Source organism: Anopheles moucheti, chromosome 2 (assembly GCF_943734755.1).
Source record: "Anopheles moucheti chromosome 2, idAnoMoucSN_F20_07, whole genome shotgun sequence".
Lineage (NCBI taxonomy): Eukaryota > Metazoa > Arthropoda > Insecta > Diptera > Culicidae > Anopheles > Anopheles moucheti.
The window spans coordinates 8841557-8859547 of NC_069140.1; the positions used below are offsets into that span (position 1 = coordinate 8841557).

General features: G+C 44.7%; 5 protein-coding genes across 5 annotated transcripts; 3 read left to right on the top strand and 2 right to left on the bottom strand.

Annotated features, from left to right (window-relative positions):
- Positions 1–129: 129 nt before the first annotated feature.
- LOC128310307 (DNA repair protein complementing XP-C cells homolog) lies at positions 130–4249 on the top strand. Its single transcript, XM_053046913.1, has 4 exons — positions 130–442; positions 520–3052; positions 3129–3762; positions 3840–4249. The coding sequence occupies exons 1-4, from the start codon at positions 201–203 to the stop codon at positions 4130–4132; spliced, it is 3702 nt and encodes a 1233-aa protein (XP_052902873.1). The 5' UTR covers positions 130–200; the 3' UTR covers positions 4133–4249.
- Positions 4250–4997: 748 nt separating this feature from the next.
- LOC128299794 (probable cytochrome P450 28a5) lies at positions 4998–6985 on the top strand. Its single transcript, XM_053035877.1, has 4 exons — positions 4998–5285; positions 5373–5619; positions 5679–6309; positions 6383–6985. Exons 1-4 carry the CDS (start codon positions 5101–5103, stop codon positions 6820–6822), a joined length of 1503 nt encoding a protein of 500 aa, XP_052891837.1. The 5' UTR covers positions 4998–5100; the 3' UTR covers positions 6823–6985.
- A 1917-nt stretch (positions 6986–8902) lies between these two features.
- LOC128299866 (probable cytochrome P450 28a5) lies at positions 8903–12975 on the top strand. The gene is made up of 4 exons (XM_053035990.1): positions 8903–9424; positions 11211–11454; positions 11530–11637; positions 11702–12975. Exons 1-4 carry the CDS (start codon positions 9237–9239, stop codon positions 12674–12676), a joined length of 1515 nt encoding a protein of 504 aa, XP_052891950.1. The 5' UTR covers positions 8903–9236; the 3' UTR covers positions 12677–12975.
- LOC128299867 (malignant T-cell-amplified sequence 1 homolog) lies at positions 9827–10928 on the bottom strand. The gene is made up of 5 exons (XM_053035991.1): positions 10868–10928; positions 10658–10796; positions 10440–10592; positions 10039–10341; positions 9827–9955 (listed from the first exon to the last, which is right to left on the bottom strand). The coding sequence occupies exons 2-5, from the start codon at positions 10666–10668 to the stop codon at positions 9874–9876; spliced, it is 549 nt and encodes a 182-aa protein (XP_052891951.1). The 5' UTR covers positions 10669–10796; positions 10868–10928; the 3' UTR covers positions 9827–9873.
- Positions 12969–16464, bottom strand: LOC128299865 (DNA repair protein complementing XP-C cells homolog). Its single transcript, XM_053035988.1, has 5 exons — positions 16184–16464; positions 14561–15983; positions 13610–14500; positions 13378–13546; positions 12969–13304 (listed from the first exon to the last, which is right to left on the bottom strand). Exons 1-5 carry the CDS (start codon positions 16426–16428, stop codon positions 13015–13017), a joined length of 3018 nt encoding a protein of 1005 aa, XP_052891948.1. The 5' UTR covers positions 16429–16464; the 3' UTR covers positions 12969–13014.
- Positions 16465–17991: the final 1527 nt, after the last annotated feature.

Sequence of the window (17991 nt, forward strand, 5' to 3'; positions counted from 1 at the left end):
TTTACAGAGGATTTCGGAATTTGCTAGAACACCGCCTAAGCTCGCTATTTGACATGCACGCGGTTGTCATTATTTGGCGGGCTTTGGTGGTTTAGCACACATTGCGTAAATTTTGTTACTTCACTGTTGTGCTTTCGTTCTTGTGTAGTGTTCTTGTTTAGTGTAAATTAGTTGGCTGCGTTTTCACCTTCATTAAAACCATGAGCGATGAAGAGGACGTTTTAACCGGCAGTGAGGAAGATGCCGACTTTTCTGCAAGTGAAGACGAATGGTTACCGACAAAAGATAGCAAGAAAAGTAAGGCCGGCAAAAAGTCCAAGGACGAAAGTAGTTCCGCCGAGGATGAGGATGACGGTTCCTCGTCCCTGGAAGACAGCGACCTGGAAGATTTTGCTAGCAATCCGGCAAAGAACAAAGGGAAACAGACATCATCCAGGAAAAGGTTTGTCTGCCTCGGTCTGTAATTTGTCCGTGTAATGCACATGTTTTGTTTTGAATCATTTTATTACACGCATATAGACCCGCGACCGGCAAGTCTACTACACCCACCAAAAAGGGGCAATTGGCGGGCAACAAAAGAAAACGCTTGACTCCAGGATTGCGGGATCGACTCTATCAGCAGTACAAAAAGGATTTGCTTAAAGAAATAGCCCCCACAAAGCCTTCCCTTAATAGTAGCGTTAGCGATATTTTGCAGAAGTGCCAGTACCAGCGGAAATCGAAATCCTCGGTCGGTTCGCAATCGATGAGCGACGATTCAGACAGCAGCGGCGACGATCATTTGGTTGATCCGGAAAAGTTGGATCTAGGCGCAACGTTCTTTAAGAAGGATGAATCAAGCAAAGCATCGGGCAGCACAGCCGGACCGCCACAGTTCGACGTGAACGCCGGAATGCGACTGTCGGATAGCTCGGAAGGTGAGGAACATTTTGGCGAAGAAGCACTGCCAGCCTCAATCCCGAAGCAGGCTGCTGACAAATTGATCAGCCATCTCAACCATCAATCGGGTGAATTCATGAATTTTACTAATCTCGACCAGTTCACGGCAAAGGTGGAGGAGGCAAAGAAGTTGCTGAAAAGCTACCAGCAACGGGAAAACGCCGGTAAACAATCGACTGGGGACGTAAGCGGCACCATCCAGCCAACCACCGGGCCACAGGAGAACGTGTCCAGTTTGTTGGCAATGGGTGAGAAGGATGCGGAGAGATTAGTGAAAGTAACGCAGGAGGTATCCGGTCCGGAGTTGGGTGGCGAAAGCACGGACTCGGAATGGGAAGAAGTACAAACCGGCGATAATGCGTCGCAAAAGAAGGACGATATGGATCCGCCCAAAGAATCTACAGGCGGGTGGCAAGTAACGATCGAGATGGAAACAGCACAAAGCAAAAGAAAGCGCCGAGAAGAGATTGAAATGGAACTGTACATAAAGAGGGAAATTAATCGAGTGAAGCGCAAAAACCAGCTAAACTATCACAAAAGCAGCGTGTTGGGTGCAATCTGCATTGGGCAACGCTTAAATACCATCCTTGGCGGAAGTCAACTGCGCTGCCTGCTGATGTCGTTAATGCAGACCAAATGTGCCGTGTCGAAAGTAGCATGGGACCACAAGCAGATGAAGAGTTTAACCAAGTGGTTCAAGGAGCAGTTTGCGCTCCTTTCGAATGATTTTATTGCGCCCCGAAATGGGTGCCATTTAAGCTTTGTGCTTTCGTTGGCTGTATACACGCGCAAAGTATCCTGTCGTCATGATTACATACTGCTCTTTTTGGCGTGTCTCCGCATGGCTGGCATACAGGCACGTCTCGTTCTATGCGCCAACGTTCCACCGAAAAGACCGGCGATGAGTGATCTTTGTCCAATGTCCGAGCGTCAGATAAAGGAAAAGTATGAGAAACGCCTTTCGAGCGGGAAGGCAGATGTACCGAAAAAAGATGGTCCCGTTGAAGCAGCTGCCAGCACTGTACAAAATCAAAGCAAGGTATTGGACGAAGCGAACGAACCGAAACCGAACATTCCTCCGATTCCAGCTGGTAGTGAAGGAAAACATGAAAAATCGATAGCGACTAAAGAAAATCCTACACCGGCGAGACGCTCCTTACGACACGACAATATCGCTCATCAACCAGGGAAAGAACAAGCAAAGGTCCCCATAACAAGAAGAAAGGCATTGTCCACACTAAACATTCCACAGTTGGATGGAGGTGACGATCGAATTTCAGCTGTCGAAAGCAGCCTTCCCGTAACTCGTTCTTTACGTTCCAGATCTGTGGCAAAAACTCTAACACCCTCACCCGGATCGTCACCATTCGCAAAGCGAAAATCAAACACAAAAACCACGGTGGGCACTGCTGGTGGACCAAAATCGCAGACTAATACAACACGCAAGAGGAAACTGTTTACTGCACAGCCCGAAGTAATACCGGAACTGGCGGTGGTAACAACACGCACATCAGCCAGAATAGCCGGAAAGCAAGCACCGATTCCGAGGGAGGAAAAAGAACCAATCGTAAAGCGAAGAGCGATTCGTCGCGATCCTCCGTCCGATGACGATGATGATGCGTTTGAGCCGAAGAGCAAACCAAAGGGCATCAAACCCGTTAAGAAAGGCTCCAGTAACAGCAATTCAGTTGAACAGGACGGCACAATGAAGATAGTCCCACGGATTGTGTTGGACGACATTAAAAAATCTCCTGAAGGCAAAGAACTTCTTGCCAGCTCATCTCCCAAAGCGGAAGTCGTCGGTTCGGGTAAAAAGACCGCAACGAAGCAACCGCGACGTGCAGCAGCCCAGAAGAAAAGCCTCAACGTGTCGTCGGATCCGTCCGACGATAGTGACTTCGAGGTGAGCAAAGCATCTTCAAAGGTAGCCAGCAAAAGGACCAGGACCAAAACGACGAAGAAATCTCCGTGCGCCAGTCGTCGAAAATCGACCGGCCAGCAGGATTATGTGCGAAATACGGATCTTTGGATTGAATTCTACAACGATAGTTTAAAACGATGGATCACGTTCGATCTCGCCACCGAGCAGATCGATTGTTTGGATTTGATTAAGGTAAGATGTTAAAGAAGAACGTAGCAATACGTGGGTATTACAGTGATCGATTTTGTTTCGTCTTTGTACCTTTTAGCGCAACGCAACGAGCCCAATATCTTACGTGTTTGCCTGGGACGCCGAAGGCCACTTGAAGGACGTAAGTGCTCGCTATGTGAAAAATTGGAATACGGCTTGTCGGATGCTGCGCGTCGAGCAGGCCTGGCTTGATGACGCGCTGCGTCCGTTCGCATACGAAAAGTCCGAATCGGATCTGCTGGAAGAAAAGGAGCTAAACAAGCTGGACAGCGACAAACCGCTGCCGACGACGATCAACGAACTCAAGAACCATCCACTGTACGCGTTGCGGCGCCATCTGCTCAAATTCGAAGCACTCTACCCAGCGGAACCACCGACGCTTGGGTTTGTCCGTGGCGAGGCAATATATCCACGCGAGTGCGTTTACACGCTGCTTACACGCGAGAAATGGCACAAGCAGGGTCGAGTGGTGCGTGCATTTGAAAAAGCGTACAAAGTGGTCAAATGCTGGAAGTACGATCGACCGACCAACACCTGGCTACCGAACCAACCGTGTGACATCTTCGGGGTTTGGCAGACGGACGAATACGATCCACCGACGGCCGAAAATGGCCTAGTGCCACGGAACGAGTACGGCAACGTGGAATTGTTCACCGAAAAGATGCTCCCGAAGGGAACGGTCCATTTGAAGCGTAAGTGTCATTTTGTGTCTACTGCTGTGCTGTGTTTTGTCCTTATCAATATTCCTCTATTTCTCTTCCGATAACAGTACCGGGATTGAACAAAGTTTGCAAACGCCTACAAATTGATTGTGCCCCCGCGGTGACCGGGTTTGAAATGGCGAAGATGCGCATGATACCGGTTTACGATGGGTTTGTCGTGTGCAAGGAGTACGCAGAGCAAGCAGTCGAAGAATGGTACAAGGAGATGGAGAAGGAAGAAATCCGCGAGCAGGAAAAGCTGGAAAAGCGCGTGTATGGTAATTGGAAGCGATTGATTAAGGGATTGTTGGTACGGCGAAAGCTTCAGCACAAGTACAATTTCGATAGTTTAGCGCTGTAACAGCATTTACTATGTTAAATACCACGTTCAATTTTACAAATCTTTTACCGATGTACCTTTTTCGTAGTATTAATGAATTTTTATGTTATTTTTTGTAGTTCTTTATAAATATACATTTTAAAAAAAGTTCATTTAGTGCATTCCTTTGAGGGTGTGAGAGGGCGTAATTAAATTCTTATCAAAATCTGCATGAGGGGATACATATCTGAAGTGATTGAGTTCAATCAATGCTCTAGTACCCTGTTTGTGCAATCCGGTCTTAATTGCAAGATCAGGAAGCAATTGAGTCATTGCCTAAGAGTTTCCCGGGGTTCAAGATTTCGTTCCCGCATTTATAATTAAGCTTTAATAACAATTTTGGAAGAAAATCTTGATTTCACTTCTTCATTCAACACATTAGTCATGAACTTACATGTTCAGCCGTATAAGGTTTGTTGCCAGTTGAACCTACTGTTTACCCGCGGTGCTTAAAGCCCATTGCCACTGATAGCCGTATTTAGTTCGTCTGCCGAGCTTGCTGATAAATGGACAAAACAGCGTTACGATAAAAAAAAATCCATCAAGATAGTCAAATTGATTGGTTAAAACCAAGGTATGGTTGGGTGCCACTGGGCGGCATTTTTTCCCTCCCTCTCGCGACTTTAATGCGACCAACGTTTGCGTTTATTTTTAGACTACCACCCTCCCCCCCTTGCTATCGGCGTCGTTTAAGTACAAATTCCAAAAAAAAGGAAGTTATCTCCATTAACCGTTCACCAGCAGTTACACTAACACCCGGAAAACACTGGGACCGATGATGACATCCCGGCACATACATATAAACAGAAATATGTGGACCCGTGCGGTCAAACGCACCGCAACTCGGCTCAAGCTCATTATTTGCTTCCAGACCACGGTGCGTGGAAGTAGTGTCCGACGACACACCTTTTCGGGATTTACAGTGCGTTACAATCTGATCGTGCGGTAAGATGTTGCTCACCGTCACACTGCTGGTGACGGCTGTTACGTTCGTGTACGTATATTTGGCCTGGCACAGCAACTACTGGACGAAGCGAAACGTTCCAGGGCCCGCTCCGCGACTACTGCTCGGTAGCTTCCCCAGCTTCATTCTGCGCCATCGATCGTTCGTCGAAGACTTTCAAGAAATATACGAGTAAGTGTGACCGTGCGTCCCTCGCTCCGTGGACACCAACAGTTTGTTGATACTTCCATTAATGTATCGCATACTTTCCAAATTCAGTAAATTCCGCTTAAAGGCCAATCTGGTCGGAGTCTTCAACAATCGGCAACCGGCGGTGCTGGTATTGAAGCCAGAGCTGATCAAGGATGTGCTGATGAAGAACTTTAAAAATTTCCAAGACAACGAGTTTGCCGACTCGATCAGCAAGGAGAGTGATCCCATCTTCGCACGCAATCCCTTCATGCTCAAGGGTGAAGAGTGGAAGGAGAAGCGTGCCGAAGTGACACCGGCATTCACCACTTCGCGGGTACGTCGCAGACTGAGCAGGTTGTGTTGAGTGTCTAATCTCTTTCCCTTATTCCGCAGATGAAGGCTCTGTTTCCGTTCGTGGAAGATGTGTCGCACCGGATGAAGCAGTACATTTCGCAGCAAACCTCTAAGGGACCGATCGAGACGCGTGAACTTTGCGCCAAGTACACGACGGACGTCGTGTCCAGTTGCATTTTCGCGGCAGACGCTCAATCATTCACCAAGGAGAAGGCTGAAATACGTGAAATGGGTCGCAAGTTGTTGGAACCGAACTTCCAAATTCTTCTAATGTTCTTAGTGATCGGTGTAGCACCTGTGCTGAAGAAGATCATCAAGATCTCGTTCGTGTCGAAAGAGATCGAGCAATTCTTTACGAAACTGATGGAAAACGCAGTTGCCCACCGGGAGCAGAACAACGTGAAGCGTGTCGACTATCTTGATCATCTGATCAGTTTGCGATCGAAGAAGCAGCTCAGCTCGCTCGATATGGCTGCACACGGTGTGACCTTCTTCATCGATGGGTTTGAAACGTCCAGTCTAGCGATGACCTTCACGCTGTACGAGCTGGCCAAGAATCCCGACTGTCAAACGACGCTGCGCGAAGAACTGATGGATGCCCGCAAGGAGGACGGTACAATCGATTACGATTCCTTGCTCGAACTGCCCTATCTCGAACAGGTGTTGCATGGTGAGTTACTCGGTTTTACACGAATGTGTGACATATTTTGGACACGGGGTTCCCTTTTTTCGCTTTCTTACAGAGGCGCTACGCATTTGGCCACCGGCTGCCTTCCTGTCGAAGGTGTGCACCGTTCCGACGGAGCTTGAAGTAACCGAGGGCAAGACGGTACTGATCGAACGTGGCATTCCGGTCATGTTGCCGTTATGGCCCGTCCAGCGCGACGGAGAATATTTCGAGGAACCAGAGCGCTTCAATCCGGACCGGTTCTCACCGGCGAACGGTGGCACCAAGGCGTACCGTGACAAGGGATGCTTTTTCCCATTCGGTGACGGACCGCGGCAATGTCTCGGTATGCGTTTCGCACTGATGCAGGTTAAGCGTGGCCTGTTCGAAGTGATCACCAAGTACGAAATTTCCCTCAATGCGAAGACGCTGCAACCGCTACAGCTGGACCCGAAAACGTTCATTGTCTGCCCGCTGGGCGGTATCTGGTTGGATTATAAACCGATCAAGGCATAAGATAAGGTCTACGGGTAAGCTGAGTGAGTTAGATCGATAACAGTGTGTTTTAAATAATGCCAGATAAGCATAACGTACGGTATCAATCATACAATAATTAACCCCGGAAACTAAAGCAAAACAGTGTCCGTTTACTTTTAACATTATTTCTTCCCATGAGAGCATGCTTCTCATCGTCAATGACCATCCCATTCAAATCCGAATTTGGACGAGTTTCTTGAAATTCGTCTAATGTTAAATTAAAGGAATTTACATCGATCGATTTAAAGTTATTCACCACGAACATCAGTATGAGATTGAGCGTTGAGTGAATCCGATTCTGATTCATGAATCCGAACTGAATCTTTATACTGAATGGATGAATCTTAAGCATTATTTCAAAGATTCCTGAATCCTCGGTCTCTATAGTTACTAAAAATGGACCTGACGATTCATTAATGGCTTTTGGGAGCCGATTCCGGATTTGGATGACTGCTCAATTAAGATTCAAATGAATTACTCTTCTCAAAAGATGTTTTAAGCACAACACTACATTAGACAGAAGAACCATACCTCGGAAAACCCCGAAATAGTTCCATATTCTGCAGCGGTTGAACTCTCCTATAAACACCATTTGTATTCACTACCACATGTTTTTAGTAAGTCGAGCACCACTTCCACAACTTGGGACGATCTTCAAAGGGCAAAAATTGTCTGCCAGGGACTTATCGATGAGCTTGAACTTAATTTGTGCTCTTGCATCGATGCTGAATACATACTAAAATACTTTCTCTATTCCACAACGAACGATTGCGCTGTGAAGGTTGTTGCATAGAATACGTAGGAAGACACGCCGAATTCCACGAAGGGCCTGCACTGCTAAATGATTCAGAATTATGATTACATAAAGTACACATTCAAGTTCGCGCTAGGTGAATGTTTGCTTGTTCAACTCAATTGCTCGTCTAATGCACCGGGCCCACGATACGAACGGACTGACATCGCATGGTGTCGCATCAATTGAACTCAATTGCGTTTGCCTGGCGATGAGATTGCAATTTCGCTACCCGCGCTTACAGCTTATGGGCAAATTTTGCAGTGAAACTGATTTGCTTCTCGTGTATTTCACTATCGCTCCTGGAACTGGCTGCAGGACCAACGCGAATTCGGTTATCTTGTGTATGCTGTGCGGTTGGATGCGGGATATTCCCTTAATATTTACAGAAATTCATATCCACATACGTTTCCACATTAAGAAACGTGCCACAATGTTCGATTTTGTATCGATTCGTGATGTAGTTTGTCTAATGCCAAAAATAATCACCCGCTTTTGCCATGCTCAATCCCCAGCTGCTCATCTGGCGCAAACATATGGATTCGATTCATCTTTGGAGCACATTTACTAACACATTTGCAGTCAAAATTCGGTTGACTCCAGATGAGAAGTGCGCAAAAGAGTGAAGAAGTAAGCTAAAAACAGCAACAGAAGGCAAACATTCGGTCGGTATGGTTATTATGCCATGACTGGTAAAGAAATCGGCCAGTTCGGTTTGTTTTATTTTGGATGAGATGATAGGGTGGCGTCATAAGCAGCGGCACAAAATCAAACCACGTATGAATATGACCTTGATTCGAGAGCATATCTCACCAAACGCGCGTGGTGTTCGGGGTGGTTTGAGGTCGGAAAATAGAAGAATACAATCTACGAATTGAGTAATTTATCACCTTTACGAAAGAGCGCGTGTACTATTATCGCGAACCGAACCTATACAGCATGTCACACATAATTTGCATGGACGAATGATTTTCAATTAGAAATGTTGTCGAAAGAAAGAAGCAGAAATAATAAGAGCGTTGATTAAGATTGAATGCCCTTTAGTTTGGCGCAGCTGATAGTTTGTGGCCAGAAGATTAGACAGTATTATGATTACAAGAAATTTCTTCAATTTCGTGTGAGAAGAATAAATATTTACATTTAAACGGATTGAAGGTTCCGGGAATTCTCGGTACATGGCTGCATCTGCATGCATCTCCGATAGAGTGCACACTTCCTTCATTCATCGGCAAGCGCGCATCGGTTAATATTAATTTAAACTCACACTTTCAGTCTACAATAACGTACTGGGGCTGTTTGGGGGCCACCAACACATGCCGTCTCCGACCGAATGTAAGCATGCAAACAATGTGTTATCGCCTTCGCAAGTATTGGACAAACGCATAGGCTGCGCAAAATCATATAAATTTCTATGAACAAAATAACGAGCGAGAAATTCAAATAGGGTCGGGAGAATTCAAATCCTTCGCCAACGCAGCACTGCTGCAAACCGGACCAGTTCTGATCAGTCGATCGTGTCGATCGGAAGCATTCGATAGCAAGTGCGCGGCTTAGTGGTTAGTTCACTGTGGCATTAGAAAACGTTTTGATTTCTGCAAAGATGTTGCTCATTCTGCTCGGCACCGGGGTGGCTTTTGTCGCGCTAGTGTATCTGTTCCTGGCGTGGGAGTTTGGATTTTGGGAAAAGTATGGCGTCAAGGGACCGAAACCGAGATTACTTTTCGGCAATATACCGAATCTGTTGACGAAGAAGCGACACATCGTGTACAATTATGATCAACTTTACAAGTGAGTATTTATGCATGAAGAATTCTTGTAAAGCATAAATAAATGCATTTCTTTTTAAGTGACAATTTATTATATGAGACAGTATTGTGTGCTCTTCGGTGTAAAGATCCTAGCTGGTGTAAAGATTGTGATCGTGTACTAACACAATAGAGCCAGAAAAATCAGTAGAAAAATTTGTTGATAAGCTAGGAAATGTTTAACTCATTATCGAGTGACTTTAGGAAAGTTTCGTCATAAAGCAAGTTAAGTGGAATATAACTCCAAAACCGGAAAAAGGTAGATCGATTGATTTGCGGAGTTTTATCCGGTTAATAAACCATAATATCAAATAGTAAAAAAAAAGTTCTTTCAAATATGAAATTATAGTGATCGTGATCTGATCAAAAAACACTCACCAACACGTTCGCGTAGTACAACACAGCAAGGAAGAAACGCCCTTAGGACGTGATTTATTTAATCGGTTTCATCTGCCACAGTCCGTCGTTGAGATAGTGGCAATTTTCCACGCCGACGCCCTTGTTTACTTTGGCACTATCGAAAGAGACATGAAAAGCAACAAATCATTGCACAGAATACCATGCGAATTGGAATATTTAAAAAAAGACAATACTTACATATCATCTGTCGACAGTGCAGTCAGCCCAATAGCTAATGCGTGCTGCTTGCCTTCGGCCATTATTGCCACTACCGTTCCCTTGTCCACCTTGGTCATACAGGCACCCGGAGACGTCAGACCCGGACACATAATGTTAGCCCCACTCAGCACAAACCGGATGGCACCCTTGTCAACCTGCTCCATTGGTAGAAAGAATGGAAACCGATGGAACAGCTTCAGCGTGGGCATCCACGGACCATCTCTGTGCCGGAAGAACACTTGCTCGCCGGCGCCATTGATTAGCAGTTCAATATGATCGTGACTGCAACCGTCGATGTAAAAAAAAAGAAGTTCTAGTTAAGATCAATTGACAAGGACGTTACGCTTTAAATGAATGTATGCCTTTCGGAACGAACTTACCATTTAACTATCCGGAAAGCATCCTTCTTGGGCAACACTAGATCGATGTGATTTTCGATGGTCGGAAACTGCTCAATCAGCTTCGCCCGAATACCCTTCTGGACCGAGGACTTCAATTGTTGAACTCCCGAGACACTCTCCTTTTCATCGAATCTGTGAATGATCAAAAATGTGCTCAGTATTTGATGTCTTTTTTCAACAAGCCCACAATTACTTACTTTTTGAACATCGTGCTGCACAAATTCAGCGTCGTGTGTCGTTGTTTTGGAACAGTTCGGCCTTTTGACGATTGGTGTTGTCAGAAATGACAGCTACACCGCTGACAAATGCCGTGCTGCCAAACATGTCGAGTCCGCACTGGAATTTGAATTTTTTTGGACATGTGTAAAAAAACCAGTACGAACACTTCACTATTTTGAGCATAGTACCTTCATGGTGATTCCTTTCAATTGTGCAGTGTGGAAAATATTATTTTTGTTTAATTTCTGCACGTATGCCAATATTTACAGGCAATAGTACTGATGGCATACGAACTCATCAAGTGATGCACGTCCGCGGTAGAGTGTTCAGGACCGGACTTTGATGACGACGTTGAGTATTGCAATAGTTCAGAAACAAATATAGTCTTATCATCCGCTGTTTTGTACTCTCAACGTAGGGAATTTTGCTTCCAAATCTTAGAGAGAATCTTTCGTAAATGTCAACATTCACCCAAATACTCCCCTAGCTGACATGCCCAATTGCGACCTCGCTTTTTCCTACCACTTTTAGTGACTACAAAAACGAACCAGTTGTCGGATACTACAGCATTCGAACACCACAACTGATGGTGAAAGATCCGGAGCTAATCAAAGAGGTGTTGAGCAAGGGTTTCTACAATTTTGCCGCCAACGATTTCTCCGACACCGTCGATGAAAAATCCGACCCACTGTTGGCTCGCAACCCATTCAGTTTGAGCGGGGAAAAATGGAAAAATCGACGGGCAGAGATAACGCCTGGCTTTACCAATAATCGGGTAAGTGTCAAACCTTTTACCAATGACCTTCGTTTACCGTATGTTACGGAATTCCACTATTTGTTCCATTTCTAGATTAAAGCCATGGCGCATTTGATGGACGAAGTTTGCGATCGTATGACTAAATACTTAAAAACCCAGGCCAACTCCAACTCTGGAGTAGGAACCTTGGATGCCAAAGAGGTGAGAGTTTAAGCATGGAGGCTCATATCACCAGGTTTCATTGACTTACTTCAATCCCGTTCAGCTAATGGCGAAGTACACCACTGATGTAGTTGCCAGCTGCATCTTCGCCATTGACGCACAATCATTTGAAAGAGAAAATCCGGAAATCCGACAAATGGGCAAGCGTATTATGAACTTCAACTTTGTCGTTCAACTCGCGCTGCTCATTACGGCTTTCTGTCCGTCGGTGAAAAATTTCTACAAGTTCACCTTCATCCCGAAGGACACGGAAGAATTCTTCATTCGCATCATGCAGGACGCAATCCGCTACCGCAGGGAGAACAAAATTAACCGGACCGACTTCCTAGACCATCTGTTGCAACTGCAGGAGCGTAAACAGATCACGGATATTGACATCGCTGGCCATGGTGTGTCGTTCTTTGCTGACGGATTTGAAACGTCGAGCATTGTGCTCACGTACACTCTGTACGATCTCGCCAAACATTCCGCCATTCAGCAGGAGCTACGTGATGACATCCGAAAGGCAAAGGAGACCGGTGGCGGAAGCATGTCGTACGAGCAGTTAGTGGAGATGCCCTTGTTGGAGCAAATACTATGCGAAACTATGCGTATCCATCCGCTGATTGCCGTCATGGCCAAACGGTGCACCGTCGATACTACGCTGATTGGTCCGAAGGATCGAAAAATATTCGTCAAAAAGGGTACCACGGTCGTGCTGCCGTATTATTCGATTAGTTTCGATCCGGAACATTTCTCTGATCCTCACAAATACGACCCGAGTCGTTTTTCAGCTGAAAACGGGGGCAGTAAGCTATATCGCGATCGTGGCGTTTACTTCCCTTTCGGTGATGGGCCACGCATGTGCTTGGGAATGCGATTTGCCCTCACACAGGTAAAAAGAGCAATAGTGGAGATCGTGGACCACTTTACAATCACTGTCAACAGCAAAACGATTGAACCGTTTGAAATGGATCCGGAACAGTTTATGTTGATGCCCAAAGGTAGCATTTGGTTGGATTTCAAACCTGTTGGATGAATTGGAAAACCTTTTCTAAATAACAAAATAACTAATTCTAAAAAAATCGCGTTACTCGTCACGAAGCACAGTTTGGAATGGAATTTGTATCTGTAATATGAATACGAATAAGTACAGCAAATAAGTTCACACGAATGAAAAATACACTCTAACGATACGAACACAACTTATCAACAGATCATTTTTAAATGTAACTAAAGGTTCAACCATTTTGCCTCACTAGGAACAAATGAACAACGAAAAGAAAATTGTAAAATTATTAATACGAACGAACAATAAACGAGTAAACAGCAGATAAATGAGGTGCGTACTAGATTATTCAAAGAGTTCTGTTGCTACTAGTTGAGATTATCGAAGTTGTACTTGTGTTGAAGTTTGCGACGTATCAGTAACCCCTTGATAAGCTTTTTCCAGTTACCATAGACACGCTTTTCATACTTTTCTCGCGCTCTTTGCTCTTCTGCCGCCTGTTCCTCGTGCCAAGCGTCAACGACTACATCACGAAACTCTTCACAAACGACAAACCCATCGTACACCGGGTGACTACTGCCACTGTGGAAATCAAACCCTGTTACAGCTTGAGCGCAGTCGATGCGCAGTTTTTTGCACACGCGATTCAAAGCCGGCACTGGAACAAATTCAACACCAAGATAGATAACGTGAGTAACGTTTGTCTGCGAATAGGCACACAGTACACTTACATTGCAGATGAACCGTTTTCTTTGGCAGCATGCATGGTTTGAAAAGCTCCACATTGCCGTACGCGTTCCGGGGTACAATTCCATTTTCGGCCGTCGGTGGGTCGTATTCCTCGGTCTGCCAGTAGCCAAATAGTTCGAGCGGTTGTGCTGGTAACATTTGTCCGGATGACTGAAATGTAAACAATTACAGTGAGTGTTCTTCCACCACAATATTAACTCATTCTTTACTCACTCTATCGTATTTGGGTCGGCCAGAAACTACTTTGTACGGTGTCTCGAACATTTTTACAGTGCGTGCCTGCTTTAGCCAAATTTCACGAGCATGCAAAGTGTGGACACATTCACGAGCGTAAACGGGTTCCTTGCCCGAGGTAAAACCAAGCGTTGGCGCATCCGATGGATAAATTGCTTCGAACTTTAGCAGATGGCGCTTCAGTGCAAAGTACGGATGATTTTTGTACTCCGAAATCGTCCTCGGTAAGGGACGCTCCTCCAGAATGCGGCTCAACTCATTGTCTTCTGCAATGTTTCGATCAGTATCGCGATCACCACTGTACGGGAACAGTATATTGTCCATCCACTGTTGCATGATCCGATGCTTAATCGCTACTGTCAGGTAATCGGCACAATACCGGGCGGAAACGTCCTTGATCGTACCATCGTTATTCCAGGCGAGCACGTAAAGCATCGGAGTGGAAACGAGCTGAACCATTTCGGAAACACAGTCCAGTAGCCCACGTGTAACATCCAATGGCACCCAGCGTTTCTCCTCCTCTGCAAAAGCTTCAATCCAAAGATTTAGTTTACCGTTCGAGCTTTTAGAGCTGCATTCATCGTCAGTTGAAAGAACCGGATTGTTAAGCAACTTTCGAGTTTTGGGATTAAACCGCTCAATCTTGACGATCTTTTTGCTGGATGAAGGAGTACATGGGGTGGGCTTTACCGGAGAACACTTAACCGGTGTTTTAGTATTGCTGTCTTTCTTCTTTTGGCCATAATCCCGTCGTACCATTTTAGAGGATGATCCTTCATTTTTGTCCTTAGAAGAGCTATCGCCAGCTGTCGTGGTCTTTTCAGAAGTACTGTTACTCTCTCTAGAACGTTTATCGTTCTCTTTTTTAGTCTAAAATCAACAAACAATAAATTTAAACCTTGCCAATCTTGATGATCATCAAAAGTTTACCTGTTTCTTGCTATTTTCTTTAGACTTTGCTTCGTCTAATCGCTGGTTTCGTGTTTTTCTCGGAGAAATACTGACCGGTTTTGAGGTTGGTTCAGCTGTTGATGAGCGCATTTGTTTGGAGCGCTTTCCGCCAGGCTTTACAACGTCTTCCGCTCCGTCCAGTTGGGGTATTTCTACTGGCGAGACTTTGCGTTTCTTGGGCATGTTTGATTTTTTCTTTTTTTCTTCCCCGTAATCATGGTCACTTGCTACGTTTTTTGTTGAATCCTCTGTTACTTTCAGCTTCTCTTTAGACGGCACCACTTTTAGCAAGTCTGAGTTTGACAATACCTTCGGCACCACTTGAAGCGATGTTACCATCCGACATTGAATGCCGATAGAGCGGAGCAGTATGATAAAGAGTAAAACGTAATCTCGCTTACAGTTAGCCATCTGTGACAGTAGCTGCAGGCGGAGGGATTTTTCCTGCGTAAGCTTTTTCCACCTATTCACAAAGACCCGTCGGTCCTTGAGGTCTACAATCTCGCGATAGTATTGCATTATCTGCTGAAAGTACTGGACATTTGTACAACCCTTCGGGTAGCAGCGTTCCGACGGAATGAGCGCATTTCCGATGCCCAACAATGCGGGCGAATTCAACACTGCGTTCGTTAAATTACCATGCGCAATTCCCATTATGATTGTCACCTTGTGCAGTACCAACTGGGCATCACGCTTCTCCCGATTGATCATACGCGTTATGTAAGCCTCCACATCGATTTCAGTGCATTTTTTCTTCTTCTGTGGCGCAACTTCCGATTTCAGGGTAATCTGTACCGTGCCCTGTCCATCTGTGCGGGATGTGGAGGGCTGTGTCGCTTCTTCGACCTCCTCCCAATCGGAATCCGATTCCTGCTGTTTCTTCGTAGCTTTCCGAGCCTTTGTTCCCCTAGGAGGAACGGTCTTTAGTGCAGCATTTGAGCCCAGCTCACCCATAGCAAGCAGCTGCGACACATCGGAAGAGTTATTTAGTTGTTGCGTTTTCGAAACGCTCTCGAGGTGGTTCTTTGCCTTTTCAAGAGTTTTAGTAAAGTCTTGGAAATTTACGTACGCTTGAGACGTTTCGTTAATTTTGGTAATCAACTTCCGTGCACCCCTGGCATCTTTTTCAACGTTCTGTTCCAGATCGTTCTCATCTTCAGAGCTGTCGGAGAGCTTGCCTATGCCAGCATTACAGTCAAAAGTGGGAGCTTCATTTGCGGGGAGATTGCGCGCCAATGAATTTGATGAAATGGCGTCAAAAAATTTTGATTTCAGATCTAGTTGAGTCGGATCGACAAGATATTCGTCTCCGCTACTGTCCGATTCTTGGTGTGCTCGTTTTAATGATCCCTTTCCACTCACACCGGTAGTTTTACCGGGTGGTCGTTGTCTTTTTGTATTGCTGAAAAAAGGAAAACAAACTCGTTAATACTGCTAGGCCTCTATATTTCTATAGTAGAGTGTTAATAACAGGTTTTTTTATATTGACGGAATTTGGACCCTTTTATGAAACAGGTAGAACATCCTATCCCCAACGATTTCGAATCATATTGGTTCAAGGTCACAAACATCGAATGCACATGGTAGTTTGAACACGCTCACCTGTTGTGAGGTCCATTCTTTGGGTTCCAGGAGGATTTTTTTCCCTTGCCTTTGCCCGAAGTACCGGAATGAATACCATGTTCCGAAAGCGCATCAGAATGATCGGAGCTATCAGTATCGGCTTCTGAAGAATCTTTCGCACTGCGACTGTTCTTGCCGTCCGATTTGCCCGGCAACCATTCGTCTTCACTAGCTGAAAAATCACCCTCATCTTCTTCAGTGTCCGACATAAACGTGTCACTCATTTTGCACCGATATCGAATACCAGTAAACACTCTTCCTAGACCTATGCTTTCGAGGGATATTAACACAACATATTTCCTGCGCTGCAGATTGCGAAATACACGCCGCAGCCTGTTTCGCTCAACGAGAATGCGCTCCAGGATGTAAACAGTTTGAGCTGTCAACAACAAAACATCAAAACAACATCAAGCTGTCGAAGCATAACTTCGCAGCATAACGAATATGCTGCAATGTTTCGAAGCAATTTGCAAACTCTCCGCAGTTTCATGCTAACAGTTGAAACACCTGACTACATTGTACATAGATCTGAAAAAAAAAACAATTGATTTCAAATTTATTAGACTCGAATTTTCCAAACCGCAATTGAGGGTTCTTCAAACTTCAAACAATCGGTCAAATTTGACTTGGGCGCGCGGGAACTTTGGAGACTTTTTAAAATCGACCGTCCACGATGATACAATGGTTCATCATATGTATTATTTAATTACATCGTGTTTTATACATTGAAGTTCAAGAATTTTATTCCATTAAGAAAAGTTAATTGGAATTTACTACATTTTCGCCCTAAACCGTGAAATGCACAATTAAAGATAACAGTAAAGGAATAACAGCCCAAGTTAAATAAGAAAAGCGGAAATCCCCGCTATATTGACAGGATTTCGAAATGAAAACGGAAGAATTGATATCCAGATATTCAAAGAGTGATATTTTTAGTAAATCTTGGGAGGAAATGTTTACACGGCATATAAAATTAGGAAAAAATAAGGCATATGAACGAAAGTACGGTAAAAGTGTGCACTTACCATAACACAAACCCCAACCATTCTGTCTGTTTACTAGATTCTTTAAATTTTCTCAAACACACAACTGAAAGAAGACATCTTTTTTCGGCCTATACCGATAAAAAAATTCTATACGAATAATAATTCCGTGCAGAGTAGAGCTTACGAACTACAGTACTTCCATCAGTTTTGTTTTTGTGGGTAATTTAATAGTTTAATATTTAAAGATGAGTGAAACTTAACGCCTTCACTAGCAAACAAACCATTTGGGTTTATCCTCCTTTTTTCTCTCTCTCTCTCTGTGTTCAAGAACTTCTCGCTTTTAGTAACACCCCTTGTCTATCTGCAGGACTCTGTAGTGTGGATGTAGTGGATGATTATTTTTTCACAAACACATGCAGTGTTATTTTCCGACATATAAAATGGACCTCCGCTACTACTCCCCACACCCTAAACGGTGATGACCGTACGCCTTAATGTTGTGTAGTATAATTATTCAAATAGTTTAGAATAACCCTGTGCTGGCGCGCTATTTAGGCGCTTCCAAGAGCAATGCAGTTCGATGAATTTTCACAAACACACCAGGAATGAGCATTTCGGGGGCTGTGTGCAGAGCTCTATTATATGTATATTCAAAGTGCTTCTAATGAGTTTAACCGCGAGAGCTATACCTACCACATACGCTAAAAAATAGCGCACGATCGGGTCCCTCACAACGTGGTCAACGTGGCCTCTTTGTCTATTGAAAATCTTAACTCAACCGAGGCCAAGAAAGATGTCGGA

Bases quoted from the DNA above. Each gene is read 5' to 3' on its own strand.
- LOC128310307 (XM_053046913.1), top strand. From the start codon at position 201: ATGAGCGATGAAGAGGACGTTTTAACCGGCAGTGAGGAAGATGCCGAC. The intron at 443-519 runs GTTTGTCTGCCT...ACACGCATATAG, and splicing joins CAGACATCATCCAGGAAAAG to ACCCGCGACCGGCAAGTCTA. The intron at 3,763-3,839 runs GTAAGTGTCATT...TTCCGATAACAG, and splicing joins GGGAACGGTCCATTTGAAGC to TACCGGGATTGAACAAAGTT.
- LOC128299794 (XM_053035877.1), top strand. From the start codon at position 5,101: ATGTTGCTCACCGTCACACTGCTGGTGACGGCTGTTACGTTCGTGTAC. The intron at 5,620-5,678 runs GTACGTCGCAGA...CTTATTCCGCAG, and splicing joins CGGCATTCACCACTTCGCGG to ATGAAGGCTCTGTTTCCGTT. The intron at 6,310-6,382 runs GTGAGTTACTCG...GCTTTCTTACAG, and splicing joins TCTCGAACAGGTGTTGCATG to AGGCGCTACGCATTTGGCCA.
- LOC128299866 (XM_053035990.1), top strand. From the start codon at position 9,237: ATGTTGCTCATTCTGCTCGGCACCGGGGTGGCTTTTGTCGCGCTAGTG. The intron at 9,425-11,210 runs GTGAGTATTTAT...TACCACTTTTAG, and splicing joins AATTATGATCAACTTTACAA to TGACTACAAAAACGAACCAG. The intron at 11,455-11,529 runs GTAAGTGTCAAA...TTCCATTTCTAG, and splicing joins CTGGCTTTACCAATAATCGG to ATTAAAGCCATGGCGCATTT.
- LOC128299867 (XM_053035991.1), bottom strand. The intron at 10,342-10,439 runs GTAAGTTCGTTC...CGACGGTTGCAG, and splicing joins GCTTTCCGGATAGTTAAATG to TCACGATCATATTGAACTGC. The intron at 9,956-10,038 runs GTAAGTATTGTC...CTCTTTCGATAG, and splicing joins GCACTGTCGACAGATGATAT to TGCCAAAGTAAACAAGGGCG.
- LOC128299865 (XM_053035988.1), bottom strand. From the start codon at position 16,428: ATGAGTGACACGTTTATGTCGGACACTGAAGAAGATGAGGGTGATTTT. The intron at 15,984-16,183 runs GTGAGCGTGTTC...TCCTTTTTTCAG, and splicing joins AAGAATGGACCTCACAACAG to CAATACAAAAAGACAACGAC. The intron at 14,501-14,560 runs GTAAACTTTTGA...TGTTGATTTTAG, and splicing joins AAGAAAATAGCAAGAAACAG to ACTAAAAAAGAGAACGATAA.